Source organism: Cydia fagiglandana, chromosome 1 (assembly GCF_963556715.1).
Source record: "Cydia fagiglandana chromosome 1, ilCydFagi1.1, whole genome shotgun sequence".
Taxonomy (NCBI): domain Eukaryota; kingdom Metazoa; phylum Arthropoda; class Insecta; order Lepidoptera; family Tortricidae; genus Cydia; species Cydia fagiglandana.
This window is the reverse complement of record NC_085932.1, coordinates 16,432,061-16,452,894: the sequence shown is the minus strand read 5'-3', so window position 1 is coordinate 16,452,894 and position 20,834 is coordinate 16,432,061. Positions and strand designations below refer to the sequence as shown.

Sequence of the window (20,834 nt, the reverse complement as noted above, 5' to 3'; positions counted from 1 at the left end):
TTATTTGAAACGTTTTTTCAGATATTTAACCTATGGCATGATTCAAATTGTCAGAAATTTTCGATTAGTGTAGCTTAAGCTTTATTTATAGGAAAAAGTTTTTTGTGAACGCATTATTTTTGATGACACACTGTCCGCCAATGTTACCAGCTTCCATAATATTACACAGTTTTTAACATTTCCGTTAGGATAAATAAGTAAGCCTACTTATTTTTCTATGTCAATAGGTACAAGGTACAACGAACTAATTTGATCGATCATAAAGCATGTGATATCGATGAGGTTTCTCAAGCGATTATACCGGTTCATGTATTTATTTAAGTGAAGAAAAAACATACAAAAGATACAATATTAAAACTGAAGCGATTATAGATACTCAGACCAAGATAACTCTGCAGCGATTTTTACGGCACAGACATGCAAGTATTATTTTAAATATTAAAATGATGATAGTGATGATGACATTTAAATAAAACTTGTACGCTTTTGTGTAAAAATCACTGCACAGTTATGTTGGTCTGACTCTAATTGCCGGGTATGTAAATAATAATGAATTTAATCGATCGACCAAATGCCGAAATGTAACTCAAATTGCATACAATTAAACATGCAATTTTGTTTTTATACCACATCGGTGGCAAACAAGCATACGGCCCGCCTGATGGTAAGCAGTCACCGTAGCCTATGAACGCCTGCAACTCCAGAGGTGTTACATGCGCGTTGCCGACCTTTTAAAAACCTGTACACTCCTTTTTTGAAGAACCCCATACTGTAGACCCTCGGGAAAACCTCGGGAGGGAGCTCATTCCACAGCCGGAGCGTCCGCGGGAGGAAATTCCTCTTAAATCGCACAGTACGCGACCATTTAGGTTCTAGGGTGTGAGGATGAACACCCTGCCGACGGCGAGCGGTGCGGTGATAGAAAGCGGCCGTTGGCATCATGTCAAATAGTTCCTCAGAGCACAACCCATTGTACAAGCGGTAGAACACACACAAGGAGGCAAAGTCTCTCCTTAGACTTAAAGGTTCAATACCGCTTGTGAGTTTGGGATCATCGACGATGACGATCAATTAAAGGTGAGGCGTGTAAAATCCTTATAGTTCGTCAAAAATCATAATGTCTTTTTTTCATTATAACTCTTATTACCATCTATAGTTCGTTTTTTTAGCATTAGAAAGAACTTGAAAGAAGATAAGCGATCTTTACATGTATTTTAGGGGTCATCCATTAATTACGTCACACGAATTTCTAGGTTTTTTGACCCCTCCCCCCCTCCTTGTCACACTTGGTCACATTTGGCAAACCCCTCCCCCCTAGTGTGACGTCACATTTTTTCTACGAAATCGCCAAATCGAATTAAGTAAGTACCTAAGTATTATTAATATTTTATCAAAATATTTTTGACGATATAAATATTAGTAATTTTATAACCCAAAACTGTTTAGGAAAGAATAAAAATGATTATCGTTTAAAAACTTGTTATTTAAATGTACAGCGAATAAAATAATTTAAATAAATTTTCGGTTACTGATGAAGTTAAAGTGACGTCACAAAGTTTGTGTCTCCCCCCTCCCCCATGTCACAATATGTCACATTTTCTTGACCCCCTCCCTCCCCCTAAACGTGTGATGTAATTAATGGATGACCCCTTAATTGAAAAACGCTTTTTAAAAATCAATAACTATTACTTATGAAAGCAGATGAATATAAATGATCGTATTGCAGTCATAATTGTTACATATTTGCCGTAACTTATTTTTAAAATGTGTTTTTCAAATAAAAGACACATCAAGATTGTTTGCCTTATTTCTAATGCTAAAAAAACGAACTATAATTCTAGCATTATTATAGGATGAGTATATATTCGGTTAGTTGGTGACCAATTTTACGGGCGCTATTTAGCGGTAAGCTAGAATAAGAACAACAATACTTACATCTTACCAAATATTGACCTTTGTTTTCGTAATATATGTTACTCAAAATGTATGTTTTACCGAATTTTGGGCTGCTGGAATAGAGTGTGGTGTGGTCGAATATTCGATATTCATGGCATTGCTAAAAAAACTATTCCTAAACTACAAAACGTAATTCAAGACCAAAAAAGTAAGACAATGTTGCCACTTTTTACTAGCACGTCTTTTATTTATGTAAAAATAAATAAATAAAAGTACTTTTTTTAAATAGTTGGAGTAAAATTACCAGAAAAATAAATTATCTTTGAGTGATAATAAAATTTACAAAAATGAATTTACTATTTGACAAATAAATTATTGCAGTCATCATTGTCTTACATTTTTTGGTCTTGAATTACGTTTTGCAGTTTAGGTGCTCGTCCCTTTTTTTAGTTGTTAGTACATACTAGCGTCAGACGAAGACAGTCTGATTCTCTCTATGTTTGAAATGAGACGTTACCTGGCCAACCCTGCATAAAAGAACCCAAACCTGTCTGAAGGTGGTATTCCATATGTACTTATGTCCAATAACTTGGTGCAATGTAATTGCGTCTCACTCTTTTATTAAGCAAAATGTGAGACAAAATACACATCGGACAAAGAAATTGGACAGGTGGAATGGAATACCAATCTTAGTACTCAGGCACAGAATAAGTAATAGTACTACTGTACGGAAAGGACACTTCCTACAAAACCGAAGTTTGACAGCGATTCAGGGTCGTATCGTGATATCCCTTTCTAACTTATGGCACTATCCCTTTCGGCTATTTAGGGTTGTCAAAATTCAAGTCATTATCTTATATGTGATCGTCCACGCAAAGGGACGTTAGGGACGTCAAGTTGTGTCAACCCTAATAATTTATCGGAGCAATGCTGAGCCGAATGAAGCCGAGATTGCCCGAGAAGTGTCTCCCGACCTCCCGACTGACTCAGTTTCAAAAATTTTTATCGAATTTTATTTTTTTCCTGTTTTGACCATGCATACGCTGGCAATATTAATTCAACGTCAACGTCAAATCCGCGTGGCGCTTGTAGTTTAGTTTGTCACAGATGTTCTATATTTTGAAACTGATAAAAAGTGAAATATTCAGGAGTAAACACTCGATAAACATATCAAAATGTTATTTCTACACCGATAAAATTTTTACGGACATGAGAGTTCTATAAGAGTAATATATTAAGGCAAGAAATATCGTCAAAATGAATACCGGCGACGAAGTGTTGTCCTTTATGGATTTGCTGGATTTAGACGAAGAATTAGTCGACGAGCGTCTTAAAACAATCATGGTAAGAGACGATCACTCCAAAAAACATCTGACTTGGGCAATTCAACTTTTACAATACAAGCAACTTATAAATAACAAGGAGGAGACAGATTGCGAGAACGACTTGGAAAGTGACTTTGTTGCAAAGTTAATAAAATATGTTAAAGACGAGACTATTGAAAGTGTGTGCAAAATAACGAATATTGTACTAAATTTGAATCCAACTTCCATAACAAGCAAATCAGAGCATTTATTGCAGCAAATACTGTCTAACTTGGACTTGAGCCCTTCAAACTTCAATTTCAGCACAGAAGATAACTTTGAAAACTGTACATTACTTAGGCTTGATTTATATTTAAAGCTCTGTGATAGTATACTTGATGCAGTTATTGAAAATAATGAAAAACTCTATTTACCTTTCCTGGAAACACCTTTAGAAAATATTCTGCTGAGTAATAATGAAAAACTTAAAACCTATTTCTTGACAAATACTGTGCCAAGATTCTTTGAGGCTGTTACTGGGTATGCTATACTAGACAGAATATGGAATTATTTGCAACAGTTGAAGAATGAGTCAAAGCAAACCTCTCTAAAAGTTTTAAGTTGTTTATCAAACTTCTACTTGCCAACAGTTGACAACAAAGGAAAACTAAAATATGAATCAGAAATAGTTCATCATTCAGAATTCTGGAATGTGATATTGTATGGATTGAGGTCAAATGATGCAATTTTACACAAACTCTCAGTTTATTTGATGAAACGGTCCATAGATTGTATCTGTAATATGAAGACAAATGTTGAGGTCAAATCAGGAGAAACAGTTTTATTTTCATGGAAAATGAAAGATCAGAACAGCATGAAACAAATGTGGAACAACTATTTTATATTAATAGATAGCTTAGAGGAAAAGCAGAGTAATATAGTCCTGCCCTCTCTACAATTATTTGCAAAACTTAATGACATTGGCAATCATTGGTTGAACTGCGTGTTTAATATGGGTCTAAAACATGATAATGCTCAAGTTAGGCTCAAATGTATTGAGTATAGACTGGATGTAAAGATCAACAATACTAAAGAAGCATATACTCTTTTAGAGGCCCTAAATGATTTGAACTTGTATGACCATCCAGAAGAATATGAAAAACTGAATTTTAAGCTAGCAGAGAAAACAAAAGACTTAAATACATTTTGTTATGTTTTTGAAGCAATGCCTTTACTGAAATGGTCACCTGTACCATTCTTTTATCTAAGTCGCATATTAGCTGAGCTACATATTGAAGATGTTACTAAGGCAATGCCCCCTGATAGAGTAACCGAGATTATTAATGAGCTACTTAAAATACCTTGTAATAATTTGGCTGCTAGAAAAGCTATACAAACAAATATATCCCATTTTGTTGGAAAATCATGCACAGGATTTAAGTGGCAAGATTACGCAAACATATACTCTGCATTTAAATTTGATTTAATGTCAAATGAGGCCAAGAAGAAGAACCCTCTATTATTAGGTATAAAAAATAAACTTTCAATACATGACAATAAAATCTCGTTTTTCAAACTAGTGGGTGATTCACATTTGAATGTTGAATTGGGATTATTGTACCTTGATAACCATTACGAAGATTTACCATTATTTCTTGAAATAATTAATGAAAAAATCTCAAGAATAAATGATATTGCTAACAGACAGTATTCAAATAAAATTGAATGCTTCAATGAAGCAATTTATATTTCACATCTCTACAGAAAAACTGTTGGCAAAGAAAATAAAACCAGAGAAACTATCAATTCAATGATAGCTAAGGATATAAAGGTAATATTACAGTATGTTATGACTTTAATTGTAAATGAGGTCATATTAACAATAGATGAAACAAAACTGTTTTTTAAAGAATTGAATTCATTATTACAAAATGAGGATAAAGATGATTTAAAAGATATTTTACTACAGCTGTACAAAACCTCAGTTTTAGTATTAAAAAACAAAGGATCTGACTTGAATAGTAAGGTATTGTGTACATTTATTGTAGCAAATATGGCTAACAATTTGCTACTGAAAAGTAATTACAAACATGAAATGTTCGATCTTAAGGGAATCTTAGAAATAGTAACAAAATTTGAATTTGGTGATAATAAAAGTAAGGAAAGTAATGGCAGATTAAAAAACACGATTTACGAAAAATCCTGTGAAACCATACATTATTTGATTGAAGATGAAAATGACGCTAAAAGAAATTTGAAAGAAATAGATCAGTTTGTAGAAAATGTTATTGAGTGTGGTGGATATGGTTGTCTCAAGTGGACATTGAGGATTGTAAATAAATTGTTACCACTTTTAGCAGAAGAAACAGACAATTTTAACGTAACGCAATTCATTCATAATGCGTGGAGGGAAATAGAAGAACTCAAATCTAATAACCAGTATGCACCATGCATGAAAGAGTTTATTGACTTGATAACTCAAGATGTTCTTTTAAAGAATGCAACTTACAATAACACCATTCTTTTCTATTGTAATAAAGTCGTCGAATATGGCCCAATGAAAAATACACCACTTTACTTTTTAGTAAGGACATTAAACTCTAAAGATATTAATTCTGACTATGGTCAGATAGTTTATGTATTATGTGAGATGTTGCTGTTTTCACCAGTACCGCGGAAAGACCAAAGGTGAGTACCTACATAGGTGTAATATGAAAAGAAATAAGATTCAATAAAAAAAGAGAAATGGCGGTTTACTATTAATTTGTCAGGTACCTATTCATATTCACTAATGGTTTCTGAATTTAGGATTGCTGAAAACGTCGCCGTGGACATTCTCCATAATCCGGAATATGCAGTGAATCAAGATGAGTAAGTTTATTTGCTTAGTGTAGTTATTTATTTTAAATCCTCGTTGATTTGGGAGAACTAAGAGTAGGCATAGGTACCTACCTACTCAAACTAAACATTACGATTACGTATTAGATGTGTTGTTTAAACAATACCAGTTCCTGAAAATCTTCTCTTTGAAATTAAGATATTCTAATTTATTAAATATTTTCTTCTTGCAGGACGGGTATACATTTCAACTTCCAAATACAATTTAACCTGATTATAATTCTTTGCAAGATCTCAGATCCTCAAATTATCAGAGTAGTTTCGGACTTGATCATGGAGAAAATTAACAAGGTGCTGGTAAATAAATGCATGTACCACGGCCATTCCCAGCCACATAGGACTCTGATGAACGCCGTGCAGCATTTATTGTTGATATTGGTGTCGAAACCGAAAGGCGTCGATTTCACTAAAATAGCTGATTGGTGCATGAACTTGCTGGGACGGATGCCTCATCAACCAAGCGTTAGGATTTGTTTGGAGTGGTATACCGCCTTGCATTTATACATGAAGGTAAGCCTGTAGTCTATCACTTTGTGATGCCGTTTGTAATGTATGATCATGAGATTCATGAGTGTAACAAGTATATAATATTTTATTTTAGCAACCTAAAATGGACCAAGAGGTACTCAGTATCCTTCAATCCAAGAAAATTCCGCTCACATCCCAACTAATGATTCTGTACTGGATTTTAAAACACAAAATATCAAACAGCACGTGTAAGTCAGGAGAGTTCGAGTTTGTCATGGCGACCCTGTTGTCTCACACTATGGGTCAAGTGTTCAGTATACGCCTCCTGTCTCAATATCTTGCTTCGAAACTTTACCAACTCTGCAGCAATAAACCCCAAGAATACGGGTACGTATTCAATATCATCGAAAATACGTTCACCGAAAGTCGGAAAGACAAAAACTTTCTAAAGCTTCAAAATGATTATTTTGCCAATGAGTTTGATATAGTCAGAAATTTGACGCCTTGTTTTATATATTATTTTGTGCCGAGATACTGCGAAGTCAGTAATAACGAAAATGTCGATTTGGACTACGTAAGAACTGTTTTAGATAATGTAAAAAATCTTTTATTGGAAGAAAAGTATGATGATGACTTTAGAAAGGAATGGAAAGCAAGTAGCATATCTGACGATGAGGTACTCAATCTGAAATTGTCGAAGAATGCGGAGGTCAACGAAGTTGCCGTGAATGCAGAAGTAGGAACAATCCAGAAGAAATATGTGCCTTGGAAAAACATGAGTGATATAGATGTTTATGAAATCAATAAAAAGGTAAGTAATGAAGAATTTATTTGTAAGTAGAATCAATCTTGTTGCTCAATAGGATACACTATAATGAGCGTAATTATTTTAATCGCCAGTAAATGTGACATGAGATCTTGGTACGAATTCTAATCTATCTAACTTTTAAAACGTAGGTAGAAGCTAGTTATATTATAAAGTTAATTCTCACTAAAATTGAACCCGCTATATAAAAAATCTGCAATTTCAGAGAGAAAGCCCTAGTGACTTGATTGTGGTGGCATCTCTTATCGACAAATTACCGAATTTGGGAGGCATGGCTCGCACCAGTGAAGTATTCGGCGTAAAAACCTACGTCGTGGATAGTTTGCGACATTTACAGGATAAGCAGTTTCAGGGACTGAGGTAAGATATAAGTTAAAAAATAACACCTACAGGTATACCTGTTATCACTTATATTGAGGACAGTCCTTGGATAGTTCTTTGGGTTGCCTGAACACTTATAATAACCGAGTTTGCGTACCACTTGCAACCTTGACATTTCTGGGGTTAGAACATTGAAAGGCATGATGAGGCCATCACTGTATCTCTTGACACTTCTAAGGCCTTCGATACGGTTTGGCATAACTTCTGCAAACATGCTTTTTGCGTATGGAATCACTAGTTTTGCTGAGAAACCGATCTTACCTAGTTGGCGGTGATTGGTGTGATATTGTGGTTATCAATACTGGGTTGCCTCAGGGTCCAGTTCTCTCTATAACTCTCTGTGGTATTAGTCGTATATATTTATTAACGGTCTGCTTAACTCATTCATTCCCAGGAAACTGCCTAGTGGCCGTTCGAAACTTTTGCTCAGATGCCAGACAACCTACTAGGTGGGTTGTTGTTATAGGTAACGTTAGATAAAAACAAGCTACGGCAAAGTACTCACCTGGGAATATATCGCCACTTCCAGCGGGGATTCTACAGTTTGGGCGAACTACTAGTATTTAAATGAAGTTTGTCTAGAAATAGGTGTTTTGAACGCTAATGTTCCAACGTTTTCCAGTGTGTCGGCGGAGCGATGGGTCGACATCGAAGAAGTGCGGCCTGGTGCCCCCCTCAAGGAGTACCTTATTCGGAAGAAGTCCAAGGGATACTCCGTAGTAGCAGCTGAACAGACCTCCTCCAGTTGTCAGTTACAATCGTTCAAGTTTCCCAGAAAAACATTACTCCTCTTAGGGTAAGTTTTTTATTAAGTCCTATTTTTACGTTGATATAAAGCAGATCACGTGTATAAGTATGTACATACCGTAGTCGACTGCTATGCTCGGAATGTATGGCGGGGTACAAAAAATTATGAAATGATGATAACTTTGAATACGCACAACCTGGATTTTTTTTTTAGTTTCGTTTAGAGGATCTGATGGTCATATTGTTTGATACATCAAACTTTAACTTTATGGTGTTAACTGGTGAATAACTTCTAAATTGTTTTCCTTATTTTTTAGAAATAATACGAAAACATTTATTTTGTTTCTTTTAGACACGAAAAAGAGGGCATCCCATGTGATCTACTACCGATGATGGATTTCTGCGTGGAAATACCGCAACAGGGCTTCGTGAGGTCTCTCAACGTGCACGTCACTGCCGCCATATTTGTGTGGGAGTATGCGAGGCAAAATTTCCTGTGATGCCAATTATTTAATATAAAAGTACTGAAACACTGTGGTGAAGTTTTCCATACATATAAAATTTTTTGCGGTATGCAAAAAATGGATTTAACGGCCGGCCTTTTAATATGAAAGGTTACCTGAGGTAGCGTCCATAGAGCTATTAGAACTCGAGGTTGATTCCCGCTACCTAATAAATATGACAACTGTTAAGGAGATAACAGGTTAAAATAACTGCAGTTTGGTCGTTGGCATGATGTCACACAATTGTTCGTTTTTTGAGGTAAGAAATATATTGGTTTGTGTTCTAAATATCGTTTTACTTTATTTCCTATTCTTATACATATTCTGATACTGATAGAGGAAGATAATTTCTTGCATTTTAACTGGATAGCTTATTAGAAGCTCTTCATGTCTCATTTTGGCAATTGTTCAAAAAGCCAAATAAAATATATAGAAACCAGGTTTCATTTAACCATTTATTATAGACAAAATAATTTAACAATTTTCGGCAGTATTGTAACTTTAACTGGTTTTAACTCAAATTCTTCCTTGTCAATCTCTATGGTGACCTCTTTGCCAGGATCCTGAGGCAAAAGTTCCACAGTTCGAGCAGAAATAACTTCTTTGCCCTCTGGCTTGTTTTTCAATCTGTCCCAACCTTCGCTAACAAATTGTGCGTATGAATAGCTGCTCTTCCCCAATATTATTTTTAAAGAGGGTTTCTCCTGCTTCTCTGCAGGCGTTTCTATTTTAAACTCTGCTGTCTTAAAACACAACTCCTCTGTTTTTATGCATTCTGGATTAATCTCTTTTGGGCCTACATTTGCAGCTTGCGTGCTGGGAATAAAGAATGACCATTTCTTTTTAGGTTCAGGCTTTTTTTGCACACAATTAGCACATCCAGCACAAGGTGGCGTGTATTTCAATGTGCCACTGCAATTCCAAGTAATAGAGTCCTTATAACCATTAAAAAGAAATGTGGCATATTCTCTTAAACCTGCAGTAAACCAGTATTTATCTTTCTTGGCCATTGTGTCTCTAAAAGCCCCCCATTCTATAGAACTCATGGCAAAAATTGGTCTTGGGGTTTCCTCCCCATCTGTGATCTGTTCTATTTTGAGAGCATCTTTCCATTCCGTTTTGCCTCTGATTATAGCCATTGAAGCATCAATAAGCTGTTTGACTTTTTCCACATTGTCTGATCCACCAGGAAACAAGCTGTTTCCAAGCTTGTTTGTGCGGCCAAGAGGAAGGACTCCAAGTGGAAAACGATTGGCTTCATCATTTCTGCGGAGGAGACCTAAAATGTAAACATACATAATTCATTATTAACTTCAACCGGAGACAAACAAATTCTTCAAATATAACCTTCATATAACATCTGTTTGTGGTGCCTGTGTGAAGACTGCCACAGTATGTTGTGAATACCATTCTTAATTACCTGTAACTGTCTCTGATAAAGTCCCATCACCACCTGCTACAATGATTGCCTCTGTACCTTTCAAGGTCTCCACGATTTCCTTTGCATTCCCCTCTGAAGCCGTTTGCACAACATCAACTTGCAAACCGGCAAGGTGCAGTAGTGGTTCACAATATTTCTCAAAGTCCTTTTTAGCTGATCTCTTATTGGCGACGGGATTGAGGATCACAGTTACAACGGTAGGATTACGCTCCATTGGTATTAATGCATCTCCATATAGAGCCGCTTCCTTGCATGCAGCTCTCATAAGAATATTAATGCTGCAAGAAATATTACACATTTGAGTATAATAACAAAACACCTAATGTATTCAACCAGACTTTGGAATCTAACAGAATCTTACTCGTATTTTTCCTTTGCTACCGAGGCTCCATAAGCCAATGCGCAAGCCCCTACGACAGATTTTTTCCAATTGTTCCGAATGGTAGTACTAAACTTAACAATTTTCTCCATCGTTATATGCGGGAATCTTGTATTACTTAGTATGGCTCACATTTCAAATAACATTGTTCATTTCTGTGGAATTCCATTTTATAACTAATGTTTTTAGGTTAATCAGCTGTTTTCTAGTAATGTCAGCTTGACATGTAAGGATTCGATCTATGAACGCAGCCATTTCTAGCTATGGTATGGTGCGAAAAGTGTATACTTAGCTTTATAATGTATCAAAACGCTTCATCTGCATCGCTAGGAATCAAAACATAAAGCATCATAGACAACAAAACGTAAATTAGAATTTCTCAATTTTTCACGAATGTAAATTAGTAAATTTAATGTAATTCGCTATGAATTCAGACAAAAAGGATGGAGGAAAGTTACCCGACGGTTGGGTATTATGTAAGTCAAAATCAATACCAGGAAGGAAGTATTACTTTCATAAGAAAACAGGCAGATCTTCTTGGAGTCAACCACAGGTATGTTTCGCAATTTTATAGATAATTCTTGTTTACAATACAAATGTTTATAAATATATTAACATTGCCTGTTTGTATTAAAATCTGAGACACACTTCAACCTTCTTCAAACTATTATTTAGATCTATATAAGCAAAATTGATCAATACATTATATACCTTTTTTCAAGGCTGAAGTTGAACATGATAAAAGTAAGAAAAAGAGTAAAAAGCAGAAGGAAAAACAGGAAAAAATCCAAAAAGAAGAATCCGCTAGAAAATACTTGAAGAGGAAAAGTGATAGTAACACAGAGACTCCAAAGAAAAAGCAAAAGCAAGGTTTGTTTTAGATGTTGCATTTCAGGCTTATAAGAATTTGGTTTCAGGCTAATAATACGCAGCAAAAAGGTGCATGGCAAGAAATAAAAATATCCGTAAAATAGTTCTTACTTGCAACCTTTATTTTGAAAACTTAAGTGATTGTATGTTTTTTAGCAACACCTGTGCACACACCTGAAAAACTCAATTCCAGCATAAAAAAGACCCCTGTAAAACCATTACCGAGCAGATCAAGCAACTCTTCTGGAAAATCCTCAGCCAATTCAAGACTTGCTAAATTAAGGGCCCAACTAGCATCAGAAGCTCTTCATGAAAGTTTAGACTCCACCCCTAAACCTAAAGCCCCGAGAATAAGTCCTAAAGTAATACCACAAACTGAAACACATCATAAAGTTCCAGAATTAAAAAGTCCAATCAGCGAAGCAAAATGTCCAACCACTCATTCACCTGGCAGCGATAGTTTACAGTCTATTCCGTCACCTTCACAGTTTCTAGCAGCTAACAAAATATTATCATCCATGAAGGCTCAATTACCTGAGGAGTATAATAATAAGTCTGTGCAAAAGGACACTTTTGCAGATATTGAACAGGGCATCTGTAATCAAACAGCGGATTACCCATTCATGAAGCATCCAGCAACGCCTCCACAGTTTTCTGAAGCTAGTAAGTTGATGTCGGCTATTAAGTCTAAATTAAGTTACAAAATGAAAGATGAACCTGTGGTGCCTGTGAAGACATTTTCTAGTGCAAAGGAACGGCTGGAAACACTTAGAAATGATTTAAGTAATGAAGCTATTAATGAAATGGAAGATTGTTTGGATGATATTGTATTCCCTGAAGAAGCTATGGAGGTTGATTGTAAAGAGGTTAGTATGATTTTAGTTATTACTTATTGAGCACATTTTGATGTATTAAATTCACCTGAGTATTATATTAAAATAAAGCAGAACAATAATAACAAATAAATAAATAATAACTCTTGACTCATTTCCACCAAACACTGCTAAGAACCATCTTATAGACTTATGATTATAAAAAAATGGTTCATCTCTGATAGCTGCAATGCTGCTTTGACCTCCAAAGACGTCAACTGACGCACGCGGCGACAGACCAATTTCAACTTTCGTACATTCTGATAAGGTTCATGATGCACCGCGTACAATAGGCGTGGCTTCCAAAGTGTTAACTAATATACCCCTCTTTTTGCCTGGGGAGTAAAAATGAGCAGCAAACAAGTTGCTATTTTTTTTTATGTGATTAAGATACAGATTACAGAGCGATAGGTCTTTTACTATAAGGCCAACCCCAAAATCGCGAAAAAAAAATCTGTGTGATACATTTTGGTGAATCACTATGTCATTGTTTTGTATAGAATATCCCTGCATATTTTAATATTGTTTTTATAACTTACAGATCAAGAGCCCACCCCCCACACCAGTTATCCAATATGAGCCTCCTCCTAAAATACCAAATCACAGTACAGGAAATGAGACAGAAGATGTTGTGCTAGTTGTTGACACAAATATTTTTATCCATGAATTAGATGTTATTAAGAATGTTCTCAATTCACACATAAAAGGTAAGGTAAAAGTCATAAGAGCTATTTCCAGTTTACAACACCACCATAATAGTTTTATAACAGTGTGGGAATTACTGATTAATAAATTTATAATGAGATTTTGTCATATTGTATGGCCTCTCCCTGGGTCTTTTAAAATAGTTCCATAGTTTTTATTCTATAGAATGTATATGTCACCGTAAAATTGTAAACACTTGTCAGTTTATAATATCGCTAGTTAGATTATAAACTGACAGCAGGGAGATTATAATCTAACCTAACCTACGTTAGATTATAAACTAACGGGTTCACAATCTTACGGTGTCATATACAGTCATCTGATGTGTGAATGATAATTATATTTGTTTTTATGTTCCGAAGATTGTAACTAGGTATGTCAAATTTTGATTTCATCGCAATCAATAGACTTTTGGTAATTCCGTACATGGCGGGAAGTTGATATCTGGCGTGAAAAAATTGAAGAAATTTGAACCTTATGTAATTTTATTTTAAGTTCAAATTTCTTCGGTAGAATATCTCGAGTTATCAACTTCTTCCCGCCATGTACGGAATTAGTCTAAGTTCGAACAAACAGCTCATAAAAATATAAGTAAATTATCCACGTACTTGGCTGACTAACATATTACCAAGTTATGTTACAATATTGATCCCTCAAAGGCCTTTGTACTTCTTACTAATTGTATATTATTTTTATTTTATTTTATTTATTTTATTTATTAGGAAAACTTACAGAAAACTTTAATATGTCTTTTTGTACAATAAAGAGTTTACTACTACTACTACTACTACTACTACTACTACTACATTACCTATTGTCTCCACCCTCAGGTTACAAGGAACAGCCAACGCTCCTAGTTCCCTGGCGGGTGATCAATGAGCTGGATAGACTGAAAGACAACAACAACGGTAACGGCGCCATTTGCAAACGCGCGAGGGCCGCTATGGACTACCTTTACAAATCACTGCCGGAAAATAATAGGATAAAAGGTATCATATATTGAAATACATATAATTTAACCCTTTTCCAGGCCGCACCAATCTACAAGATTTTCCCAAAAAAATCCATTTAATTCCAGCTTTGATGATTCATTTGAAGGCAAGTCACATTTCCCGAAAATGCAATCTATTTTGAACCTTAAATCGGAATGCCAAAGTTGAAATTCTATTGGCGCGTGTTCGACATATCGTACTATGCCTGGAAAAGCGTTAAGGAACCTCTTCTAGTATGACCTATGATTTTTCCAAGTTTTTAGGGTTCCGTACCCAAAGGGTAAAACGGGACCCTATTACTAAGACTTCGCTGTCCGTCCGTCCGTCTGTCCGTCTGTCTGTCACCAGGCTGTATCTCACGAACCGTGATAGCTAGACAGTTGAAATTTTCACAGATGATGTATTTCTGTTGCCGCTATAACAACAAATACTAAAAACAGAATAAAATAAAGATTTAAGTGGGGCTCCCATACAGCAAACGTGATTTTTGACCAAAGTTAAGCAACGTCGGGCGTGGTCAGTACGTGGATGGGTGACCGTTTTCTTTTTGCATTTTTTCCGTTTTATTTTTGCTTTATGGTTCGGAAGTTTCGGAACCCTTCGTGCGCGAGTCCGACTCGCAATTGCCCGGTTTTTTATTATATAAAAAAATTGTCAATAGATTTAAAGGATTGAGTTATAATGACTCTTTTAAGTATGGCCATAATAGATGGATTGGTGATACTGATTTGTATACTGTACAAGAGTACCTACATGATTTTTTTTGCTTTTCCAGGACAGTCGCTTAGAGACGCAAATTCACATATACATCCGTGTGAGCTTCCAGATGATGAAATACTGAATTGTGCGTTACAACAAGCAGGGAGGGGTAAATCTGTGGTACGTACCTACATTCATAGTGATAGAATAAAAAGATATAGGTTCCTTATTAGGAAATGATTGATAGGTATGGGAGCCTTTTTATAATCAGAACAAGCAGAAAGTGCTAACAGTAGCAGTTTTTGAGTAGCCCATTTTAAGGTTGGCCGCAGACGTTCGGAATCCGTACGGAATGACAGGTGGGAACGGAACGTCACTCTACAAATGCATAGCGCTGTCTCGCTTGCACATGTCATTCCATACGGAAAATTCTGAATGTCTGCGACCAGGCTAAACCATAATCGTGGATTTTTATTTATTTCACAGTTAAGTTTTCTAATATCTGGGAGACCGAGTTTTGCTAGGAAAACTAAACAATGCGCGTTTTCCCAGAAATGAGACCTAGCTAGATCGATTTATCGCCACCGAAAACCCCCATGTAGCAAATTTCATCGAAATCGTTAAGGCCGTTTGCGAGATTCCCGAAATATACATATAAATAAACAAGAATGGCTCGTTTAAACTTTAAAGGTATTAGATTAGTTTAACAAATTTCATCACACTTTCAGATCCTACTATCAAACGATAAGAACCTATGCAACAAGGCGGTAGTGAACGGGCTGCGTTGTATAGGGCTGAGCGAGCTGAAGCCCCTCCTGGAGAGCAAGCCGCAGGTGGCGCCCGACCCGGACCGCGCGCACACCGTGCTGCGCCACCGCGACACCATGCACCAGCTGCTCGCCAACATACTCGAGGTAGGAGCTGTGGTATCACTTTACCCTCCTTTCCCCTCTCCTAGCAATGGCCCTACCCACTAACACAGAATAAATAATAGTACTGCCGTACAGAAAGGAAACTACCTACAAAACCGAAGTTTGGCAGCGGTTCAGGGTCGAATCATGCTGTCCCTTTTTAATATATGGCTATTTAGGGTTGTCAAAATTCAAGCTATTATCTTATTTGTGGTCGTGCACGCAAAGGGACGTCAAGTTGTGTCAACCCTAAAAATTGCTCTGAGCAATGCTGAGCCGAGCGGAGCCGAGTTTGGCCGAAGTCAGGAGTTTCGCACCCCTGCCACTAACCCACTCCGCTCCGGCGTTTCACCCTCTTTGCCGTTCGTTAGGGCGCATTGTCGATGTCATAATTCCACGACGGCGCCCTCGGGCAGCCCCGGCTTATCGCCAGGGCACCCTTAAAATGAGGGGGGGATCAGAAACGCTTGATCCCCCTACGACGTGTGTGGGGCCGTGCAATGCGGGTCTGGTACCCGCCGGCCTCAATATACTCGTATGTCTGAGTGTGCCACAGACCACCTCACCTCAACTACTAAATAGAACACAATAGACAATCGAGGTAACCTCATACATAAAAGCGCCGCTTCGGTTCAAATTTAGTATGACAGCCACCACTTATTTCTATGTCGATTGTTATGGTTTCACTCATGTAAAATACAACTCAGTTGTGCTAGTATAATTACACCTACGTGCGCTTTGTAAACGCTTCATAATGCGGTTCCTGTCTAGTCTGTGGAGCGAGTCTTGAGCTCAAAATGAAGAAAATTCAATATCCATCAATTCTCGCGTAAAGCCTACATTTATTGAATGTTTTCAGAATGAAATGCGAGCGAAATACAACAATTTATGGAAGCATGTTCTCTTCAAACCGCCGCCTTGGACGCTAGCAGATGTGCTGCAGTGTTTGCTCAAGCACTGGGTGGCGGTCTTCAACGAGGTCTTCCCAAGAATAGAACATTTAATTACTGACTTGAAGAATTCTCTAGCTTCTATTGAAAGAAAAGGTACACTAAATGAACACTCTTAATATGCACTTTTGACCAAACGTCCCGTCAGATTATTATTCCGTTAGGATTTTTGATTTTATATTTCTATTCTTTTAATTGTCTATAGAAATTTCGACTTTTAATAAGTTTACTTAGCGCCACTTGCACCATCCCACTAACCCGGGGTTAACCGGCTAAACCTGGAGTTACCATGGGTACCAGTACAATTTGACACTTGGTCAACGGTTTAACCGCTTAACCCCGGATTAGTGGGATGGTGCATGTGGCGCTTTTATTTATCAGCTTTTCTAAAACAAATTTCCATCAATTTCTTTACAGACCCGAAGTCTCTGTCACAATCGGAAGTAACGAATTTCAAAGAGCTCTGTCTGGACATAGCTCGTAAATGCCTGATAATCCCCGAATACATGGAGCTAGCCAAGATGACCGTGGAGCGACTGGAGAAACGAGATCCTCGGCCAGAGTTGCCCGTTATAGAGGCCTTTGAGGGAATCTGGACTGTGTTCTCTAGCTACTGGTGAGTTTGACCCCCGGGCCTGAAGTTGGCCCATTTTGAGGGGGTATGTGGGACTCTTACCTACCGGTTTTTTCCACTGAGGAAGAAGGGGAGGGAGGAGCCTACCCAAGTACCCACTAAATGGCTTTTCCCACAATGTGCCATTTGGGGATAGTTTGGGGAGGCGTCCTGGGATCGGGAACATTCTACAACGACGAGTCTGACTTATAACCTGCCCAAATTTAAAAAAGTTAATTTAGGTATGGGTTCATCAGAAGAAAACAACAAAAAAATACAATAGTCAAAAATAAATACTTTGGCTATTTTGTTTGAAAGTCTGAAAGTCGTTAGCGTTTGAGTATTCTCTCTCGCAAAGAAACTTACAAATAGATGTAGATGGTTAATTTTTTCACTAATTAAGGGAATAAAAATAAGAAGATGAATAATCATGTTAATTGTTGATGCTTGTCTGTGAAGGAAAAACACGTTCATTGTTACTCATTTTTCGTCTTTCCAACTACTTTTATGGTGACTTTAACTTATCAGTGCAAAGTTGGCGACGGGCTTGGGCGTGGAGCACAGCATAGAGGACAAGCTGCCGACGGATGACCCCCTCGACGTGATCACCAGCAAGCTGCCCATGTTCAGCAACCAGGTCAACTATCTCACCATGGCCATCAAAGGGTGAGTCGTCATACAAATACAACTGCCTGCGGCTAACCTCTTTGCTGATGTTAAGTTAGGTAGCAGAGTTTCCAAGGGTGCACTTCAGTAGTAATAATTGTGCTTGTGAAACCTCTGGAACTGCAGGCGTCTGGCTGCTGGTGGAGCGGCTGTTTGCCACCATCGAATATTGTCAGTCTTTTCGGTAATTTTTAAGGAAGACTGCTATAGACGAACTTCGTGACGCATCTACAAATAGGTATATGTAGGTTTTAACATTAAATCTGAGGAAATATTTGAGAAGAATAACAAATGCCTGAACAATGATGCTTTACCTTTTAGGCAATGTTATAATTTACAGAATTAAATTGCGTTCCTCGTTCACTAATTTTCTGAGACATAAATAGAGTAACAGAATATTTTTCAAAAATTAACGAGATTTTCTTTTATTTTCAGCGCATTAAGTATAGACCCTTCAGACCCGAGCTTGGACGAGCACGTGTCGCGCCTGGAGATGGTGTTCAAAGATTCGGTGAACCTCATAAGCCGCGACAGCCGCCAGATCCACACGCACAGCCTGAGGATATTCTGCATCAAGTGCAGGTACGTCGACACATGTCAACGTTATGTCAAGGTCACTGAGAGTTCATCTTGAAGTATGAACTAAACAAGAAAATTGCGTTTTTGTCGGCGAAATATTGCGTTTATGTATATAGTTGCCATACAATCTTTTTTTAGATATAATGTGAGGAATCGAATGGTATCCTTATGTATCGTATTTGGAAGTAAAAAAAAGCTTAAATTTAGAAACTTTCAGGTGCTGTATTTTTGTATTCATTCCATTTTTTTTTTAATATCCACAATATTGTGATAAATTGCTCATTTTTTATCTATTTAACTAGATTTAGTTATAAAATGCAACATGTGTCAACAACCCAATTTTCGCAGGAACATGCTGGAAGAGGCTCACACGAAGTTCGCGCAGCTGAAAGAGCTGCTCGACACCTGCAAGGAGCGCGTCGCGAGCAAGTAGAACCTAATGTCGTGGTCAGTTACTCGAATATTCCGTCTAGCGTGTTAGGTCGCCGTCGTTGGGGGGCTATTTGGATACTCCGGAGCTAGGCAACAGTATAGGTGCGTCCAGATCTGACGGGTGTGAATAGTAGGTACGCCATTCTCAAACATCTCATATAATGCACGCGAGTTGAGCTTTGCTTTAAAGCAGCGGTCGGCAACCTTTTAGTAGCCAAGGGCCACATAGCAGTTAACGAAGTGGATGCGGGCCGCACTTTGTTAATATTTATGACTTTATCAGCAGAGCTCGGATAGGGTGAGCTATTTGCCTTATAATTTGACATGTCTTATGTCATATCTTAAGGCAAATAGCTCACCCTATCCGAGCTCTGTTTATCAGACATTGTCGTTATTGTATATTGACAAATATTACATATAAAATAGCCAGGGCGGCCCGCGGGCCGCTGGTTGCCGACCGCTGCTTTAAAGTAATGTGAAAGACTCAGTGATATACATTCATTCTTATTTTAACCTTTTGAACGCTAAACGGTGCATCGATTTGGCGTGCCACTGACGCCACGGGGGTAAAATTTAGTTTTGTGAATAAATAATGCCAACCTAAAAGTGGCGTGTGTTTGAGTAGATTTTCATCAAAAAACGATCGACATCAAATGCCGTCTTTGGCGTCGTTGTCACGATTTTGTGTTAACGTCAATTGCCGTCTGTGGCGTTGAAAAGGTTAAAGAAACTAAGGGTTATGTTTTTATCATCAACAGTGTCAAACACAAAAGCTGTCACTCAGACGCCACGTCACCGAAGCGTCAAAACTGAAGTTCAACTTTATGTATGACGCACGTAGGTCTATATTGCTGTGTGGTATGTGAATGATTAATCCGTTTTTGGCGTTGGACCTACGGCACAGAATAATAATAGTACTAGCCTACGGTGCATATATTTCCGTCATTGGCGTCCAAAAGGTTAAGAATAATTGTCTATTGCTTGTGGCTTTTAAGCGCCTTCGCCAGATCTGAACGCACCTTAACATACCATGGCGATGGTATAAAATATTCGAACTTAAATCGTTTGATCCCAAAAGTTTCCAATAGCCCGCTTCGACGGCACTTATTTTTACGGCCGCATTTAGTTTATGTATAAGTATACAATTTGTATACAACCTTTTTACGACTATTTCTATACTGTTATAGTTATTGATTTAATCATAGATCGTGATGAGTTGCACGTTCTTCGGTATCTGTACTAAATGTTACACTTGATTCATATCTAATCATTCGGATATTATCAAGCTTGGTTTTTATTCTCAGTATGTGTAGTAGTACAGAAATATACAATAGTTGATAATCATTAAATGTCTAATTAACGTTGTAATAATTAGATACATAATTTAATGGCATTCTTGTAAAAAAAATGTAAGTAACTCTGACCGCGACTGTACTTAAGTCTAGTCCGCAATTTGTACAAAATTGTACCAATATAGGGAATATAAACAAAATATTGAAGATTCCTTTTGTAAGTTTTAGCACAAAATTTTAGCTAGTCCGGAATTACATTATAATCAAAGGATGAATATAAATCTCAATCAAAGGATGAATACTCGTAAACATCTTAATCTGCCATTTTGACTAATGAATTTGTAAGAAAGGAGTAAAATATAAATTAACTAATTGAGGCTTTTAGGGCGTTTACGAGCTTAAATCTAATC

The 20,834-nt window shown here is 37.1% G+C and overlaps 3 protein-coding genes across 4 annotated transcripts; 2 read left to right on the top strand and 1 right to left on the bottom strand.

Moving 5' to 3' along the window:
- Positions 1–3,037: 3,037 nt before the first annotated feature.
- On the top strand, positions 3,038–9,238 carry LOC134665014 (uncharacterized). Its single transcript, XM_063521787.1, has 7 exons — positions 3,038–5,888; positions 6,009–6,071; positions 6,272–6,608; positions 6,700–7,377; positions 7,598–7,752; positions 8,396–8,569; positions 8,873–9,238. The coding sequence occupies exons 1-7, from the start codon at positions 3,154–3,156 to the stop codon at positions 9,018–9,020; spliced, it is 4,290 nt and encodes a 1,429-aa protein (XP_063377857.1). The 5' UTR covers positions 3,038–3,153; the 3' UTR covers positions 9,021–9,238.
- Positions 9,239–9,455: 217 nt separating this feature from the next.
- LOC134665034 (acylglycerol kinase, mitochondrial) lies at positions 9,456–11,032 on the bottom strand. Of its 2 annotated transcripts, none has more exons than XM_063521818.1 (3): positions 10,826–11,032; positions 10,501–10,742; positions 9,456–10,302 (listed from the first exon to the last, which is right to left on the bottom strand). In XM_063521818.1, the coding sequence occupies exons 1-3, from the start codon at positions 10,933–10,935 to the stop codon at positions 9,482–9,484; spliced, it is 1,173 nt and encodes a 390-aa protein (XP_063377888.1). In that variant the 5' UTR covers positions 10,936–11,032; the 3' UTR covers positions 9,456–9,481. The 2 variants fall into 2 exon arrangements, with proteins under 2 accessions (XP_063377888.1, XP_063377879.1); XM_063521809.1 differs by having other exon boundaries at positions 10,444–10,742; positions 10,826–11,028.
- Positions 11,033–11,165: 133 nt separating this feature from the next.
- Positions 11,166–19,363, top strand: LOC134664997 (transcriptional protein SWT1). Its single transcript, XM_063521763.1, has 12 exons — positions 11,166–11,396; positions 11,566–11,713; positions 11,870–12,579; positions 13,127–13,292; positions 14,121–14,279; positions 15,058–15,161; positions 15,710–15,895; positions 16,752–16,938; positions 17,260–17,458; positions 17,984–18,121; positions 18,557–18,703; positions 19,049–19,363. The coding sequence occupies exons 1-12, from the start codon at positions 11,268–11,270 to the stop codon at positions 19,131–19,133; spliced, it is 2,358 nt and encodes a 785-aa protein (XP_063377833.1). The 5' UTR covers positions 11,166–11,267; the 3' UTR covers positions 19,134–19,363.
- The last annotated feature ends 1,471 nt before the right edge of the window (positions 19,364–20,834 follow it).